The 19,831-nt window shown below is 29.4% G+C and overlaps 2 protein-coding genes across 3 annotated transcripts; both read left to right on the top strand.

Annotated features, from left to right (window-relative positions):
- The first annotated feature begins 341 nt into the window (after window positions 1–341).
- Window positions 342–4,051, top strand: LOC136092133 (uncharacterized). Of its 2 annotated transcripts, none has more exons than XR_010644222.1 (3): window positions 342–3,206; window positions 3,721–3,814; window positions 3,919–4,051. XR_010644222.1 is itself a non-coding variant. In XM_065819855.1 (3 exons), the coding sequence occupies exons 1-3, from the start codon at window positions 3,077–3,079 to the stop codon at window positions 4,016–4,018; spliced, it is 324 nt and encodes a 107-aa protein (XP_065675927.1). In that variant the 5' UTR covers window positions 361–3,076; the 3' UTR covers window positions 4,019–4,051. The 2 variants fall into 2 exon arrangements, 1 of the variants encoding a protein (XP_065675927.1); XM_065819855.1 differs by having other exon boundaries at window positions 361–3,206.
- An 81-nt stretch (window positions 4,052–4,132) lies between these two features.
- On the top strand, window positions 4,133–5,425 carry LOC136092135 (uncharacterized). The gene is made up of 5 exons (XM_065819856.1): window positions 4,133–4,255; window positions 4,444–4,513; window positions 4,666–4,712; window positions 4,936–5,095; window positions 5,240–5,425. The coding sequence occupies exons 1-5, from the start codon at window positions 4,232–4,234 to the stop codon at window positions 5,284–5,286; spliced, it is 348 nt and encodes a 115-aa protein (XP_065675928.1). The 5' UTR covers window positions 4,133–4,231; the 3' UTR covers window positions 5,287–5,425.
- The last annotated feature ends 14,406 nt before the right edge of the window (window positions 5,426–19,831 follow it).

The following is a 19,831-nucleotide window of genomic DNA, read 5'->3' as shown; positions in this document are numbered from 1 at the left end:
TCTCTATGCACACACGTGCCACTTGTTATACTCTTGCCCTAAGTAAGGTGGACGTGTATTTCGGACAATCCTTTTTTTGTTTAAAAACAGGTTTTAGGATTTGTTTTCATTATTACTGATTTCGTTTTTTACGGACTTACTAAAGGGTAGGGGTATAGAAAAAAGCGTCTGCCCTAAGTAAAGTTAACTTTTATTTGATTCGTCATTAAAAAATAATGCAGATGTATTTACCTACTAAAGCTTTTTTTTTCAAACAAAAAGTTTTAGTAAAAATTTATTTTACTTATTCACGACGTAGCTGCGACGTAACTGCGACTATATTATGTCTTATACCCTCTAAAAAATGAAGCGTTGATTTGATGTTGATCAACGTTGATTTTGCGTTGACATTAGCGATCAACGGCGATCAACTATAAATGGATGTTGTAGCAACAGCAATGTTATCAACAGCAAATCAACGTTTATTTACAAACACTGAGCGTTCGTTGATTTACTGTTGACAAAAAACAAATTTATTGAGCTGTTTACTAACAGCAATTTGCTGAGCAAACAGCATGTTCTGCTGGGATTTTTTTTTGTTATTTTTGGTGGTAATAAACGTTTGTTCAAATTTTAATTATATTACGGTACCGTAATATAATTAAAACCTTTATAGATGGATAGAATAAATGGATAGATAAAACCTATGAAATGAATATAAACTTTATTGAAAAACATATATTTTGTTAAGTAATTATATTTTCAGTTCTTGAATAAAGATTATTCTAATGAAATTAGGGTAGTTCTTTAACTATTTGAGGATAATAGAACATCTTAATATAAAAATTTTAACAATTTAAAATAAAAAAGTCACAACTTAGCAGCAATTTGGCTTATTAATGCTTATTATAATAACATTGCTATTATCATAGCAAACTAGTAATGTTTATGATTGCAAGTATTTGCCTGATAAATTCTGACTGCAAACTAAAATCATATAGTACAAAATGCAATTTAAATTGGTTTTTTCTGATTTCTTTTGAAGATCTGCACAGCGATATATTTATGTTTTCAATCACTTTGCCTGAAAATAAATTTTGTTTAAATAAAGTTGAATCTTATTATGGTGATGTTGACAACATTGCAGTTGAAAGTAGTTTATACAGTAGTATTGATACTCTCACTTCAACAAAAGATTTTTTATATGAGTGGTCATTAAAATACTGTATAAAATATGATGCTTTAAATGCACTTTTATTTCACTTAAATAAATTTACTCCATCTATACCAAAATGCAGGCAGACATTACAAAAATCTCTTCAAAAAGTTAATGTTTTATATGTCAGTGGAGGCGATTATATATATCTTAGAGTTAAAAGTGCAATTGATTATTATATATCAACAGTTGGAAATAAGGAAAAGCTTGATCTAATTGTAAATATTGATGGTGCACCTATGTACAATAGTATAAAGACTTCCATTTGGCCTATACTATTTACAATTAACAGAAAAGAACCATATGCTGTTGAGTACTTTGAAGATTTTATTCTTGATATGAAAAAATTTCAAACTAATGGGTATAAACAGCTGCATGTGACTATTAAACTTCGCACTGACATGGCTTTTAAAAATAATTTGTATAAAGAAGAAGGTCACCAACTTGACAAGAGTCTTTCTCCGCTTGCTCAGTTAAATTTCCCAATGGTAACTGGATTCCCATTGGACTATATGCACCTTATATGTCTTGGGGTAAATAAAAAACTTCTAATAAACTGGTGTAAAGGTCCCCGATGTATTAGAATAAGTTAATCTGTTAAAGACAGTATTTCAAATGAACTCATAAATTTACGAAGTTATACACCATCCAATTTTCAATGTAGACCACACTCTTTAAATGAACTTGAGAAGTGAAAAGCAACAGAGTTTTGATTCTTTCTGCTTTATGCTGGACCTGTTGTTTCAAAAAGGAAAAATAAATAAAACTAACTATGACTTATTTGTTTCTCTTTCAATTGCTATGCACATACTGCTTTCTGATAAAATGGTGAAAAATGAATTGTTGCATTTGCTAAACAGTTGCTTATATGGTTTAATTAGAGAAGTACAAATTTTGTATGGGGAGATCTTGGTAACATACAATGTTCATAGCATGATTCATTTAGCTGATGATTGTGTTAACTTTGGGGAGAGTCTTGATCATCTAGCAGCTTTTCCTTTTGAAAACTTTTTGGGTTAAATTAAAAAAATGGTGCGAAAATCATATCAGACTGTTGCCCAAAAAGTGAATCAATTAGATGAGAGAAAAAAGTTGGATATTTTTCTTAGAGAAAGGAATGGTAAAGAAATTTCTGTCCAAGTGGTAAATAAAAAGATCACATCAAATCTACGAGACAGAGTTTATGTCATTCAAGGCAAAGGGTTTATTTTAGTAGAAGAGGTTTTGGTAGATCTTGCAAAATGCAACCCTCTAAATCGTCATTCAGTTCGAAAGTTTTTTCCTAATTGTTTTGAAACATCTTATTTAGACAATTGTTATGTAAATTCATTAGCCAACCTAAAAACAATTTTTCTGAAAAAAAAAAAAACTTTTGAAAAAAGGCTTGATGATACCTCTTCAAAAAGGTGGTTATGCTTTTTTTTTCTACTTAGACATTGTGATATTGCTTATGATCACTGATTTCTTGAATTAAAACACAAATTTTGATTATACTTGCAGAGCATCAATTTTTAAAGAATGTCTGTGCATGTGTCATTATGTAAAATTTGTTATAAATTTGTCAAATATATAGTTCATTGAATAATTTTAAAGTGAGTTTAATGCATTTTAATTAAATATTATAAATTTTTTGTGTGAAACAAATACCTGGTATGTTTATAGAAATAATAAAATATTTACGCTGGTGTTTTACATTAATAAATATAAAAAGCGTTTTACAAAGTTCATTGTTTTTAATCTCTAATGTATTTTTAATTTTATTTTGTAACTTATATAAGATTGTTTAGAATTAAATTGCACCAGAATATTGAAATGTCATTTGCCATTGTTTAATTTTTAAATGGAAAAATTAAAGTAGTGGTAGTGATTACTAAAAGTTGGATGAAAAATGATGGGAAAAGCTTCTGGCATTTATTTAAAAGTTCCGCTGCGATTCGTAAAGCTGTCACAACCTTGCAGGCACCAACCTCTGATTGGAAGATATACCCAGCTAGGATTTTATACACTACAGGTTTGCATATTACTATAAAAAAATGTAAAAAAATTGAATTAGATACTGAATTGTATGTTTTGACCAGGGCACTGGAGAGGATAAACATGTGCTGGTGCAAATTTATTTTGGGCCCCCCTTTACAATATGACTATTCTCTCATTTAATATCACTTATTTTAAATCCAATATTCCAACAGGCATTTGTTTAAATTATATGTTCTGAATGTCATTAGAATGTTTAAAGAAGATTCTTAACAATTTTTTTAATCGTTGACAAAAACATTTTTATTTTGGAGTCTTTATAAAAAAAAGTTTTTTTAACAATGTTTTTATTTTTTTTTAAATTTTCAGTGTTTTTTAAAAACTAAAAAATTCATTAATTTTCATGGGTTTTTCATTAAAGTTCATTAATTTTTATGCGGTGCACCAACTGCACCCCATTCTCATAGCGCCTGCTTTTGCCGCAAACATTTCAATTATATTTTTTTATTAGATATCGATAAATGATTTTACGTACACAGATTTGTGTTTAGATTTTTATGAAAAAGCTCAGTCACGCTTAGAGAAAACAGCAGATACTTTAAAAATTGAAACTGACACCGAAGAGAAAAAAGGGACAAAGCAAAAGTAAATTTTACTAAAATTATTTTTAAATAAATAAATAATTTTGCAATAAAAAATTACACAAATCATGCACTGTTTTTGTTTAAAAAGTAAAGTTTATATTAAAGGAGAAAGACGGCAATGGCATTCTCTGAAAGTGATGAAGATATTGTGGTTGGTGATGAAGAACTATACAGAAGATATTATTTTGATAGCTCAAATAGCTAAAGAACATCTAACGTGATTCTAAATATAGCAGGTTAACTATTTTTGTAAAAGTAGTATAATGGTTTGTTAAAATAAACATGCTTATTTTTTTACTGAACTATAAATGTTTTTAAATCAATATCAACTCCCCATTTACACAGTGAAATAGCAAGCTTTTCAGTTGCTGAAAATAACATTGACTTCTCGATAGAAACTAATCTATCTCAAGGGAAAATGATGTTTTCTTCAAATATATTGGTAAAAAAAAAAGTCCTAATGTTGCTTTTGTTCTAATTAAAATCTGTGTGCGTGTGCAGTAAAAAAATTAATAGAAATCAGAACTATATGTTATAGAATATAATTTTGTTGACAAGTTTAAATAAAATCACTATATAATGTTTAAAAATTTTGTTTAATTTTTGTAGGTATAATTTATCTATACCTAGGTAGAAAATGGCTCTAAAAATTGTGTTTTGGATAAAGTGGATAGCAGAGAAAGACATTTGTCTTGCCAGGGTAAATAAAATTTTTAAGAATGTACATTTCAATGTGTTAATCAAAGTTTTATTTATTTTTTCCATTTAGGTAATTTTTCATGGTTAATTTTTTACAAAATATTTTACATAAATAATAACAATATTATTTATTTTACTACATTTTTTTTTAAGATTTTCAAAAAGTTGCGTTGAGTTGGATGGCAAAAATAGATAAAAAGGTACTACTGTTGCTTTTTATTTTAATATCAAGGATTGCATAATACCCCCACAAATTTTCAAAATTTTGAATCAAATCAGAAAAGTGATTCAAGAGTCAATTTTAAAATCCATGTATTGAAATTAAGATTAACATTTAATGAAAATTAATATAAATTTCATTCATATAGAATGAACATAATATGTATTCTGACCCTAAAGTAATTTTTATTTTTTTAATAATAGATGAGTTCTCTTAGTCGTTGTGGAGGTAATACTCCATTTAAATTGGCTTTTGCTTTTGGAAAGTTGTTGATGAGCGAGGATGCTGGGGCCTGTTTTAATGTCTCTGGTGGTTCATTGAAGATAAATTTTAAAATATACACCCTGTATCATATGACAGTGGGTTAGAATGGTTTTATGCATTTTTTTAGATTTTTTTTTTTACAGGAAATATATTTTGTTTGCCCTAGTCAGTCATTTATGTAATTATTTGCTATAATTTCTGCAGTTTGAATTTTTTTTAATTTGATTTGAATTTTTGATTTAGATGCGATTACACGACAGCATCATGGTGCAAAAATTTGCGAAGGTTGATCAGGCATTTCGAAATTTTAAGACAATCAGGAACACGACTCAATCAAAATGTTTTAAAAATGAACAATGCTGCAAACGCTAAATAAATTGTTTGAAAATGTAAATTTTGTGTTAAATTCAATAAAAAACTTTCTTACTTAACGCAGTGCCTACTTTATTTCATTATTCTTTTGAGTTAGCTTTTAATTGCTCTATCAATAAATTTTTCGCTAAATCCTTTATTTACAGCCTGTTTTTTACAAAACAAATTAAGATATGAGCAATATGTATAAATTTTATATATAAATATTTTATATATGTGCATATATACATACATAATATATATATCAATTATAAATTATTAGAAAATCACTTAACAAAAATTTTTTCAATTAACACTGTGTTTCATCAATAAAAAGACTCATCAGAAATAATGAGTTTTTTTTATTGATGACAGCATTTCTGATGAGTCTTTTTATTGATGAAACACTGTGTTAAATGAAAAAAAATTTTTGTTTAGTGATTTCCTACTAATTTATAATTGCTCTGTTCTTCTAAGAGCATTGAGCACTCTATTTTGTAGAATACATTTTAAAGTTGTTTAAATATATATATATATATATATATATATATATATATATATCAACTATTTACGAAATATATATATGTTTATATATAGATATATAAACATATATATATTTCGTAAATAGTTGATATATATTTTTTTGATATATGCATCAAAAAGCGATATCAAAATGCCGTCGACTATTATAAAAATCAGTGTTGAATCACCAGAAAAAATGTTTGTTGATTAAACGTTGAAAAGCAACATTCGATCAACGTTTTTTGTAAACACCAAATCAACGTTGATAAGTGGCTAACATTTTGGACAAAAAATCAATATGGAATCAATGTTGACGAGAAACATTGAATCAACATCAAATCAACGCCTCATTTTTTAGCGGGTATGTATATATATTTTATAAATGTTATATATTAACTGTCATTTAAGGCTCCAATTTCTTAAAAACTTTTTCACTTGGTACTACTTATAAATATATAAATTTGTTTCCAAAAGGGCTCCTAAATTTGAAATTAGAGCCCGCTAAATTCGCTGCAAACCAACCCCCCCCTCCCCCCACAAAAAAAATGTTTGTGTATTTAAAGAAATATCTTTTAAATTGGAATCCGGCGGCGAAACGAAGTACTTTGCAGTCGTATAAAAGTATCTAAGGGGGGTTAGGAAGGTGATGTATCTGCAAAAAGCGTTTAATAAATTAGTTGGAGGGGGGGGGGGGTAGAGTGAAAGCAATTTTAAAAGTAATTTAAATTTAAAAAATATCTTTTAATTTATAAAATAACTTTTTTAGTCCATGAAGAAGGAAGGGGGTGTTTTAAAAGGCTACGTACTTTTTAGAAGACATAAAGTACGCATGACAACAGAGGGGAGGAGTTCAAGTTGCTAATTTTTTTGCTTACGTATGTACTATATCACCTTTTACAATTTCACCAGAATTTTTAAGGAAAAAATAATTATCGCGATTACTACTTTTTCAACATTCCGATTCTTTTAAAATTAGTGCCAAACTGAACCAGTGATATTCCATGTATTAACATTTTTGATACAATTATAAATTGATGGTTTACAAAAAAATAAAAACTGATTTAACAAGAAACAAGTGTTAATGACTCTTTATATTAACTTTGTTATCACTATAATTTATTAATTTGTTTTTATTGTTTGTTTTTCGTTGATTGAACGCTAATTTTTTATTTCAGTTGAGGGTTAAAAATTTTTAATTTGTATATGTAAATGCGTATTTATTTATTGAATGTGGGTGTATATGTGGGTATGTATGTATGTATATGTATATGTATGCTTGTGTATTTTTATGTATGTATATGTGTAGACATGTATGTATATACTCAGCTAGCACACTTACATTAGTTCAATGTATGTAAAAAATGTCGTAGCGGTTTTCCCAAAATTTGGCATAGATGCAAAGTAAACAACAATGATGTTTTGAAGGGTGGCGATTAAGGCGCATTAAAGATTGACCTATTATTTATTAAAGAGGAAAAACACTTTTTATGGCTCAAACTTAAAATTGACAAACATAATAACTATAGCCAATCTTGATCAAATTAGCTTTTAAATCGTTTTAGTTCAAAAAAGAATGGTTATTATTGAATAAAAGTAATCTATCTCCGCTTTAACCCTTCTTATAAGTAAAGATATTTTAATTCATTATTTTACTTTTATTACCGTTAACTAGTTTATATAAAACATTAGGTTAGACAAAGCCTTCAATATATTTTTACCTCTAGCTCAGAAAACTGAAAAAAAACTTGTACTCTTAATAAAACTATTCAAAGTCAATAGTATTGACTCATGGTATTGACCAGACCTAGGGTTCGTTCAGAAAATTCTGAGTAGCGTTCAATTTGTCGCTTAGCAGCTTTTTATGGACAAACGCTCGCAAATCCGCTCAGAAAATTTTCTTGAGCGGGCACTCCACTCGTTTGCTCACAAATCCGCTCATAAAAAAATTTCAATATATTTCCCAATATTTATTTATTGGCAGCCCGTTCCCATTGCTTTAATTTTCAGTTGGTCACTTAATAGGAAGGAGTAACACGAATTTAAGACAGTTATATAATGATTAATTAAATAATAGCTAATATGACTGACAATTGGAAAATTGTGAACCAAATTGAATTGGCCAAAGACCACTCTGAGCAGTGGGCAACGAGCAGGAGAATAACCTTTTAGCGGTCGATGGAGTCTCTTTCCAATCTTTGATTACGTTGTTGTTGATCTTGTACGAATTCAACTTCTCAAAGAGTCGTCGGTCATCGATCCCCGTTTGGCAGTAAAAATGAGTCCCCCTACTGAACGTTGGCTTACAAGACGAGGGCAACGCAGTGTTGTATTGCCTAAAAATTATGAAACATTTAAGTCTTAATCAGTTCATTTTGTGATTTACAGTGGATTTAAAAATGATTAAAATATACCTGAAAATCGATTTGATCGTCGGATATCTGTCTAGCTGAGAATAATCACATTGCTCCTCATTGAAGTTACGATCCACCTCGTCAAGATCACTTGAGCTACCTTTTTGTAGGCATCCAAGCATCACCTTTGCTGCGTCATGCCACGGTTTTCATCCGCGGTCAATTCTCTAAAGTTGAAACTGTCGGACCTTTACAGAAATTCAATTCAAAGGTTTTAAATGTTACGTTTCTATTTTTAAAAGAACAGGACTCGATATAGTAGGTTATTGAGAGAAACTACAATAATTTTACTTACAGAGAGCTTCCAGCTTGGAGAATTTCCTTTTTAGCAGTGACTTCACGTTTCAGAAGGCGGGTGTCCAAATGACGCTCTTGTTCAGATGCCTAAAGCAGCTTGAATTGAGGATCAGAGAGTGCAGCAAGGCGGAGTCTCGAGTCATGGAACATGTTGCCAAGTCTCTTCTGCAAATCCCACAGCGCAGCATTGATGAGGCTTTTGCAATAGACGATCAATAGCATCATTTCCATTCCAGATAACTCTCCTTTTAACAGCTGTATAGAAAGCAACAGACATACAATCGAGAAGTTTGATTCATTTTAAAAGAGTTTTAGAGCCTCAGACAAGGGCTTCATGATGAAAGTGTACTCGATGACATACTCGACCTTAGCCTGATTGAACTTCTTGATGTCACCAAGGTCTTTGCAAAGCTTGTCAAACACATCCTTCATGTTGACCAGAAAATCTCGGACCCAATCCATAACGTTGTAGTATCCGTTCCATCAAGTGGCTTTGTGAATAAGAAATAACTTTGCCATAGTCGACTTGATAAGATCGACCTTCAAATAAATTCTGATTACAGATTGCTTGCAGTTTTCCATATTCTTTCCTCTTCAACTTCGTAAATGAGCTTGATGGTCCTTGAAACAGACACAGTCTTTGGCAGCATCTAAGTTAAGTAGGTGGCATCCGCATTTGAAATGAGGAGAAAGGCGAAATTTGTCAAGTAAGGACTCAAAGGAGTTGATGCTCTGGTTCGAAGCTTCTTAATCGCTACGTCCGGAATTAAAACGTTGCCTCGTCTTCTTCGGCATTGAAAAGAAGGTTGTCGCAACCATCACGGACCACGGCTTAAACTTCCTGAAAGTATTACAGACTTGACCTTCTCCTCGCACGCTTGTCTAGTAGCTGTTGATAGAATTTTGGACTTCTGATCTCCAGATTGTCGACCAGCGGTAGTAACAAACTTCGTAAACAAGCGTTGTGGACCGAAGAAAATGGCCGCATATCAACAGCAATATAATTCTGGAATAGCAAATAAATAAATTACAGTTTAGCCGCAAAAATAAAGACTTATCAAGATTGCAATTTACTAGCACATTGTGTTATAATTCCTTTTGAGTCATGGACTTTTTGTTGACCTACTCTTTAGTGTTCTTGACCTCGAAGTGGGCATCCAGAGTAGACTGATTCTTGTTGGATTGTCTTCCTGCCTCCACTGCTCTGTTAAAACTTAGCATTTTATCTCCAAGATCTCCTCCACAATGGTAATTCTGAATAGAAAATTCAAAATTGAGCATATACAGCTAATCAGGTTTATATCAAGAGCATAATTACTACCTTGATGTGCCTACGAAGATTTGAAAGAGAATTTTTTGTCATAAACATCGGCCGTATGGCTCGAGAAGTGCAATGACGTGGGCAGTTTTTTATACAGTATTCAAACAAGAGTCCAGATTTCCCAGTTTTACTTGACCCTATGAGTTTGAGGAACTTAGGTGGGACGTATGTTGACTTGACTTTTTCTTTTGTTTGCTACTTATCATGCTTGCTATTGTCTATTTGTTCCTCCCCATCTTCAGATTCTTTGCTTTGAGAACTAGATTGACTTGAATGATAAAAATATGTAAATTATCATTGACATTTTTGTTCTGGATAGATAATTTAGTAATTTGATGGTGCTTATTAGCGTATACTTGCTCTGACAAGCGGCGAAGCAGACATAAGCATGTTAGCTTGAAAGTCTGAAACTGTCAAGCTGAATATATATATATATATATATATATATATATATATATATATATATATATATATATATATAGCTTGAAAGTCATACTGTCAAGCTGAATATATATATATATATATATATATATATATATATATATATATATATATATATATATATATATATATATATATATATATATATATATATATATATATATATATATATATATATATATATATATATATATATATATATATATATATATATATATATATATATATATATATATATGAATAAGTTCACAATTATTAAAACTGGACAAGTTAGCGCCTTAATCACATTAATAAAATGCTGCAAAATGCCAAAATCTCTTTCCAGTGTCACTTTCAGATTAACAAGGTAACAAGACCAATTGCACTTTTTAAATAAATTAATTTATTAACATGCCTGTTGACTTGGATTTCATCAATGCACGATGCACCACTTGTATCTTCTTCAGCCATATCTCAATTTTTCAATTATTTTGTGATCCAAAGGGCAAAAGCAAAAATATTTACTAGAATAATTGCTTTATTCTACAAGAATAAAGCAATACTAGACGAATGAACCCGTAAAAATTCTTCTTTCCTACTATTATCTATTTATGTTTCACTTTAGTAGTCACAATAAAGTAGAATATAAATGATACTAATAAAGTGCTATTACTATTAATATGAAATTAAAATAATCTTAAGAATTTTTTACCTAATGTTTTTACTACTGTTCTAAATTATATAAAAATAAAAATTAATAATATGATATGATAAATGAAAATTTAAAATAAGCTATATATATATATATATATATATATATATATATATATATATATATATATATATATATATATATAAATATATATATATATATATATATATATATATATATATATATATATATATATATATATACATATATAAATATATATATATTGAATAAAGAAATAACAAAAATGCAAGTCAAAAGTTAAGTTGTGGTGTTTTAAATATCAAGTTAAATATTTGACCGCTAGATGGCGCATTTCAACATGGAGTTCAATATTTGGCTGCTAGATGGCGCAGAATGATTGTAGTTTTTGAGCGCTAGCAAAAACGCGTTCGCTCGCGCTTAAGTTCATCTAAGTTTGACGTCGCTCGCGCTCACGCTTCGCTCAGAAATATTTGAGCGCCGCTCATGAGCGGGTTTATTTGGAGCGGCGTTTTTCCTAGGTCTAGTATTGACTCAATACTATGAGTTGGTAGTTAAAAGTATATTTTAAAAATATAGAAAATTTTAAATGTTTATTTCAAACAATTTTAATTATAGCATGCATATTTTGCATCTCTTGCATCTCTTGAACCAAATAGTCTACTTTTTATTACACACATAATATATATAACCAACTTAAGCATTTGCTGCAAATAACCATAAAATTATAAGTGCAGACATCAAGTGAATTGTAGCACTTGATGCCTGCACTTATAATTTTGCATAAGAATCCATTAATTGTAAACATTCATATTTACAATTGATGAAATCTTATGCAAATTATTCAAGTTACTTGTTTCCTCGAGTAATGGGAAAGGTTTAAACTGCCCATCCTGAAACATTTTCTAAAGATATTTATCGTTTTAATATTAAATCTTCTTAGTGTTGACCGAAAGCGTTGTGGAAAGCATTTGCTATAACAAAGAAACCACAACCCAACCTTCCAATCTGTTGTTGAACACTTTTTGTTAAACTACTTGGTGGAAATTCAAATACGTTTGTTAAACTACTTGGTGGAAATTCAAATACGTTTGTTAAACTACTTGGTGGAAATTCAAAATTTAAATCAATAGATTTTTTTTAATGTTTAACTTTAGGTGCCCCAAGAAGTCCTTACCGTCTTATCACAAAGCTCCGTGGAAGAGCATTTAATGGGAAGCTCACGTCTTCTTCCCAACCAATGTCGCAAAACTTGCCCAGAAGTGGGATTTGAACCACCAATCTTACCTTTCTAAGGCAAGTGCGCTACCACTGCGCCTTTTTCTTAGAAAATTTTTGAAATATTTGTCACTTGTTTGAACTTCATAGCAAGTTATAAAAGATATATATCGGGTAAGGAGGCAGCTTCAGGCCGCTGATAGAACCGACATGTTACTGTTATAATATATTTATTTCCTGTTTCTGTAAGAGGAAAAATCCAATTAAATCAATTTCAGTTGTATTCTATACTTCATCTTTAACACTTATAGAGTATACGTCAGCTGAATATTTTTCAAATGTTCTAAAAATCTATTATAAAGGATTATATTATGCTTAGGGTAGCAAGGTTAACAAAAAATCTAGTATAAAGGATTATATTATGCTAAGAGTCAGCGTCTTGAAATAAAAAGTCTTGTTAAACTCATTTTAGCAAGGCAAGACGAGACAATACCAAGACAAGACGAGACAAGACCATTTCAGTTTTGTCTTGAAAAGTCTTGAATGAATCAAGACCAGCCTTAAAAAATAAGTAGTAATTCAAGAAATAACAAGACTTTTCTTGGTATTTTTTAAATCAAGACTAGACTAATCAATCTGAAAGATTTCTAAGATGAGTTCACAATTTTAACTTTGTACCAAGGGGTCATCAATAATGTACGTCACGCTAAATGGGGGGGGGAAGGGCGGCGGGAAAAGGGGGAGCAAAATTTTGTGACAAGGAGAGGGAGGGTGTTAATCGAATGTGACGTCGCAAAAATTATTTTAGTATTACAGTTTAATTACAACGCGTTCAATTGAAGGAGTGTTTTAGATTGTCAAAATTTTTACTCGTTTTATTTTTGTGCGAATTGCCGTATTTTAAATAGTTTTAAGTTCGCAAAAGCTGCCATCACGTTTTTGAAGACATTAAAGCGCAGCGATGCAAAATCATTAAATTAAGAACGTAAAAATTAAGTTTAGAATTTAAAATTTAGGGTTTAAATAAATAAAGAAAACATTTTTTAAAAATTATAACAAATAACATAAAAACATGTAAGTTAATTATCTTTTATATTGTTTATATTTGTGATTCTTATGTTTTTAAACATTAGAGTTTTAGTTCCATGCACATTTAAGCAAGAATAATAATAATCTAAATAACTAAATAAAAATATTATAACTAAGTTAAATAGTCTTGCTCATGCTTTTTTTAATAACATTGCATCTATTTCCGCATCTATTGCTCTCTCACATCGTGGTCAAATCTCCAATTTAGACAGTATAGGATGAGTATAAATTCATGCCAAAACCAACAAAAGTTGATGGCCTGAACAACATTTTAAACTAGTGGAAAGCAAATGAGGCATTGGCTTTGCATTCCAGCATCATCAGCATCATCTTCTTCTTCCGAACGGGCTTTTTCTTCATGTGGAAGCATTGTTTCGTGCAAGAGAACTAGACTTCAGCCTGAGAAAGTTGATAAACTTTTTTATATTCAGCAAAATGTTGACTGTGTTAAAATTCGTCGATGCAAGCTTATTTCCAAAGATAAGTTTGATGAAGTTCCGCATCTCCATGAAGATAATGTCATACCTGGATCAAGTACTGATTCATCAACCATTAATCAGTGATATGGAATGTTAATCAGTTCAAGTTAAAACTAAACATTTACATACTGAAAAAAGATTTTTTTTTTTTTTTTTAAAAAATGATAAATAAATATTTTGAGAAAAAACTAATTCCTTTCCAAATTTTTAAAAGAAAAATGCACTTGAGGTCTTCTAATTTAGAAAATAATTTCAAGACTTAGTTTTTGGTCTTGAAAAGTCTTGTCAAGTCTTGATTTTCTTGAAATTATTTTTATGTAACAATAATACTTTGAAAAAGTATTATTGATATGTCTTGAAACATTTCAAGACTATAATGGAATTATATGTTTCTCCGCGCAGCGGCCTTGTTCGTCAAGGTTCATGTTTCGGAGTTATAGAGTTGAGAGAAAGTTATAACCACAAGTAGCCTCCTCATCAGTAGTCGGCCTTAGGGAGGTGAATTATAAAAAATAAAAATAAAAAAATAGATCAAATTTTAAGCCTCATTTTGTTGAAATAACACTGCTATGATTTCCGCAAAAAAAAATTTGTTCCTTATTTTTTCAATTTTATTAACTCAAACCTTTATACGAAAAAAATTCAAATTTTTTGAACTTAATTTACAGAAAAATATTTAGTATTGTTAAAATGTTAAAAGTTTTTACTATGTTTTGTTTTTATTTAAAACCACTGCTATTTTAGGGCTTTAAACTAGGTAACTTCAATGAAAAACACTGGGTAATTTGAGCGTGCTCATATTACACAAAAATGGCATCTTTAAATAAAGTCAAAACTAAATGTCTTTACGTATTGTTTTTCATACAAAAATGGATTAGATTTTTAGCAAACATATTTTCTTTATGAAAAAATTAATTTTATTAATTTAGCACCAAAATTTCGCGTCACAGATTTATTCATGCGTGATGATATTATTTTAACGCAAAAAATTTAACAACTTAATTAGATGATAGCCGCTAAATACTTCATAAAAATTTACGGTAATAGTACTGACTCCTGTCAGTACAATTACCGTATAAAATCGATTTAAAAATACAAAACAACTTTAACTTCACTTCTTACTTCTAAGAAATCTCTAAGAATGCTCATATTACCGAGGTGCTCATATTACCCTAATCTACCCTATGTCTATTTAATAACTTATACATGTATTTTCGTTTGTAGAATAATTATATATATAAACATATATAAGTATATTTAAATATATATATATATATATATATATATATATATATATATATATATATATATATATATATATATATATATATATATATATATATATGTATACATATATATGTATATATACTTATATATATATACTTATATATATATATATATATATATATATATATATATATATATATATATATATATATATATATATATGTATATATATATATATATATATGTATATATATATATGTATATATATATATATGTATATATATACATATATATACATATATATATATATATTTATATATATATACATTTATGTATATATATATATATATATATATATATATATATATATATATATATATATATATATATGTGTGTATGTATGTATGTATACAGTGCCGTGGCAAGTGGGTCTCGGCCCCCTCCCCCCAAAACTAGCCATTAAGGCCCCAAAAATTTTTTTTTTTTTGAAAAAATGGATAAAGTTTACAAATTACCCCGAAACAGTTGGGTACCTGACATATTTTTACGTCGCCGTTTATAAGACTAAAAAAAAATCAAATTAACGCTTAATTTTAGTTAAATATATCTTATAATTGTTAAATTGATATAGAGTTTACTAGTAAAGAGATTTTTTAACTACTGTAAATGTATTACCAAGATAATACAAGTACGTCGCAAACCATCAAAAAAAGGGTTTGCGACGTGTTTTCATGCTTACAAAGTCATTTACTATGCTTTCATAGCCTAATTTTCTTTCAATCTCGTTCTTAATCGACAGCATTGCTAAGGAAGACAAATACTAACGTATGAAAAGTTTTAATTAATTTTAACTTGCTGAAGCTACGTTCTGCACTTGCAACAGTAACTGGCAAAGTAAGAATGTTTCGTAACGCAATAACTAGATTGGGATAAGTTTCTGCAGCTCTTCTTTGTAGATGTAGTTTAGGAAGGCATGTGTAGATTTTAGGATAGTATTTTTTTTCCTCATTTATATTTTTCTATTTCCAAATCCGTTTAACTCCATTTCTAAATCCTCAAAACCTATATCACCAAGCTTCATTTGCAAACTTTTGCAATATAAAGCGTGTACACGAAATAAATGTGAAATAATAAGCACGTCATTTTTTTTTAGTGGTTTCATTAAAATCTTTTTAATTGTTTTGTATTTTGTTACAACGTGTTGAGGTTTCAAAAAAATATGTTAGTTTTTGGATTTAACTTGAAATTAGTTTTAAAAATGACAAAAGAAGTAGTCATAAGAGAAAAAATCTATCGCAAATCTTGTGGTGGAAGAAAGAACGGTTTTAAAGATATAAAACTAGTTGGAAAACTGGTTAACAGTTTTAAGAATAAGCCTTTCACTAAGGGAACGCGCAAAAATATATGGATTTTCTCATAGTTTTGTTGCAAAAGTGTGAAACAAACATGGTTTTCAATCTTTCAAAGCACAAAAAGTGCCCAACCATTTTCAAACTTAAAAAAAAAGTGCAAGAACCCACGGCAGAAAGTTGTACGACAATTTTATTTCTAAAAATTCTGAATTAATGAAGACGATGAAACTTATATCAAGTACGATCATCAACAAATTCCTGGTCCTGTTTATTATATTGCCAAATATAGAGGAAAAGCAGATAAGAAATTTAAATACACAAAACATGACAAGTTCGCTAAAAAAGCTTTAATTTGGCAAGCTATTTGCAGTTGTGGCAAAATATCAGCACCTTATATTTCTCAGTCCACACTTTCTGGTCAAATATGTTAAAAAATGTTTACAAAAACGTCTTTTACCTCTCATCAAATCACACAATAACAGACCTGTGTTCTGGCCTGATTTAGCTTCAATTCAGTATTGTAAACTAGCTATGGAATGGTCATGGCCTACTATATAACACGGCCGGATTTGTTGCCTTGAACGCAAAAAATTAGTGGGCCGATTTTAGGTTTTTAGCTTTTGAATCAAAACCTGAAGGTAATTCTATAAAGACATTAATAATATTTAAATAATTTGCTCTTAGCTATAATTATTACTATTACCAAAATTCTTAACCTTCAAACACTAAAACAGTTAGCTAATAATAAATCATGATTGCATTAAGCCGAATGAACTATCTATTTTAGCCATCAATTTTAATCTACAAAATCTTAGTCTTAAAATTATTGGTTCAAACAACTAAAATTAACAAAAATGTTAGTAAAACTAGCATAATTTTTTAATGTACACATTTACTGAAAGCATTTACATATATTACAAAAAGATTAATCAAGTCAAGTTTCTTTTGTTTCTCAAAAAACAATATACATATACTATGTTGTTATGGGTTTATGCATTTGTCTTTTTTGGTTTGTCGAACTTTAAAGGCAGCAACTTCATTTTTTCTAATGTTTCCATTTTTAATTTGTTGCTCATTGTTAAAATATATGTTGGTAATAATTGTGTTTACCAAATGCCTTCCCCATTCCTCATGTTCTATACACATAAAATCACTATCACTTGGTTGATATTTTTCTAGCGCTAGCAAGGATGCATTTTTTATATCATGGGAATACTTTAATAACATTATCTTTACAGTGTCCAGAATCATAAACCCATTACAAACATATTTAGCTAATTCTTTGGAAGGTTTTGTTAAACCACCACGTGAAAGAATTTCCAGATATTCTGTTGAGACTTTATTGAAACTTAATGATTTCAGACAGTTAGAACAGTTATATTTATCCCCAATCTTTTTCGTGATGTAACCAGATATATTGATTGCAACTTCGTAAGAGTCATGACAAAGCTCATTCTCTTGAATTTCATTGCTATATTTTTCCAATTTTATTAAAAGTTCATTTTTGTCAATTTTTGTATCAAGTTTAAGATTGCTCGTCCAACAATTGATATTGGCTTTAATTAAAGATTTCATGCATAATATCTTTTCAGAGCTTTGAACTTCACGTAAACTGATTAAAAATCTTACACCGCTCATTTGTCGATATTTACTGAAATGTCTTTCTAATGGATCAGTTTGAAACCTGCTAGTTAAAACATATTTATATCCTTCTGAAAATAAATCTTCAATCAGACTTGCAGTACCCTTCAGTGTTGTAATTAATGCATTAGTTGTTGAGCAGATAAAGTATACTTATTACATCTTTGAAACTGCAAGTTTTTCCATTCATTAATCCATGTTGCAAAAACTCGAAAAAATTGTGACTTTTTGTCACCTGGAATAGCTGCATTACCAATCCTATTGTTTGTATTAAACATTACCTTTGAATTAGAAATAGTCCACCAAATATTAATAAGCCTTAGAAATCCAGCAGCTGCAGTTTCGTTTGGAAAATAGCTGATGATTGCAGCAGAGGTGGTTTCATCAAAAATATTTAAAGCTAAAGGAACACTTTGTTTGTTGTTTCCTGGATGTAAAGTTTGGGCAGACAATTTGAAAGCTTTTTTAAGTTAGCAGGTAACAATTCATCTTTCTCATAAACATTATGCAATAAACTCCAAGAAATTTCTCCAGCTTCAACATGAATAATATCATCAAACTCAATAAAATCAAAAGGTGGAAATACAAACCGTTTTGAATTTAATAAATTATTTCTAATGTTTTTCAGTAAATGAACACTGTCATATAATTTGTAAACCCGGTGTCCCATAAAAGTAAAATATATTTCATTATCTTGTTCACCAAACTTTAAACGTAGAATTTTAAATGCTGAAACATTTGTTGCATGACTGTCAGTTATTATAGCTCGTACATTAAAAGATGCTTTATATAAAGTATCTAACGTTTCTTCTATATGTGAACTAATCATAGAACCAGAAATTTGAAATTCTGGACAGGCCTTAATTACAAAGGGGATAGATTCTTTCAAGCTAACCACCATGAACACAACTATACCAGAATAGAAATTACCATCATCATCAGCACCAATTAAACTTCCTCCATGATATTGGACACCTTTTTGTAAATACATCTCATCAATTAAAACAACACAGTCAGCACTAATACTACCATTTTCCAAAAGTAATAATAATCCTGATAATGGATCAATGCCACCCTTTGAAAGTGATTTTAAATAAGACAACGAAGGAAGTGGAAACTCTTCTAATAGCAAAGTATAAGCCTGTTTTGATGTATATCTAGGCATTAGAGAAAATCTAATGATTTCATTTGTGTAGATTGGACGTCCTTGTGGTTTATAAAGAGATAATTTATATAAATCTGATAATACACTTTTTGATACGTTCTTTGCAACTTCATGCATATAAGAAACAAAATTAACAAGCATACTGGCACTGGTCAATTTACAAACACTGCCTTCTCTAAACCATTTAGGCAATGGAACTGGGATACCTTTCATATGTAGCTTTACATGTAAGTCTTTATCAATAGTAATACTCTCAATGTTAGGAGTAACATCCCCGTCGTCGAAATAAATTCGAAGAAATAACACACGGTTATCAACTAGTTTAAATGAAAATCCTGCTGGACAAAAACTTTTATTAAGATCTATAATGCTTTTAATTGTATCATGTTTTCTAAAATTGTATGTTTCATCGAGAAAAGGATGAGAATATATACGAACTGCAGGGGGCTTACGTAAAGCTAAGGTTGATTGAATTAAAGATGGCTTTGATAGGATGTTTTGGTTGGTAATAATTGTTGGTATAGGATTTTCGCAATAATTCAATGTTATACGTTTACCTCTTTTCAAATATTTATCTTCAAAATGATCGATACATATAACTGAGTTTTCTGTGGGGCTCCAATCAGCTCGGTTGACAAACTTAATCCAACA

Source organism: Hydra vulgaris, chromosome 15, assembly GCF_038396675.1.
Source record: "Hydra vulgaris chromosome 15, alternate assembly HydraT2T_AEP".
Classification (NCBI taxonomy): Eukaryota; Metazoa; Cnidaria; class Hydrozoa; order Anthoathecata; family Hydridae; genus Hydra; species Hydra vulgaris.
This window is presented reverse-complemented; position numbering and strand designations above follow the sequence as displayed.

Excerpts from the sequence above, each read along its gene's own strand:
- LOC136092135 (XM_065819856.1), top strand. The coding sequence starts at position 4,232 with ATGATGTTTTCTTCAAATATATTG. Across the intron at positions 4,256-4,443 it reads TGTTTTCTTCAAATATATTG|GTAGAAAATGGCTCTAAAAA; the intron begins GTAAAAAAAAAA and ends ATCTATACCTAG. Across the intron at positions 4,713-4,935 it reads TGGCAAAAATAGATAAAAAG|ATGAGTTCTCTTAGTCGTTG; the intron begins GTACTACTGTTG and ends TTTTAATAATAG.
- LOC136092133 (XM_065819855.1), top strand. The coding sequence starts at position 3,077 with ATGAAAAATGATGGGAAAAGCTTCTGGCATTTATTTAAAAGTTCCGCT. Across the intron at positions 3,207-3,720 it reads TAGGATTTTATACACTACAG|ATTTTTATGAAAAAGCTCAG; the intron begins GTTTGCATATTA and ends ATTTGTGTTTAG. Across the intron at positions 3,815-3,918 it reads AAAAAAGGGACAAAGCAAAA|GAGAAAGACGGCAATGGCAT; the intron begins GTAAATTTTACT and ends TTTATATTAAAG.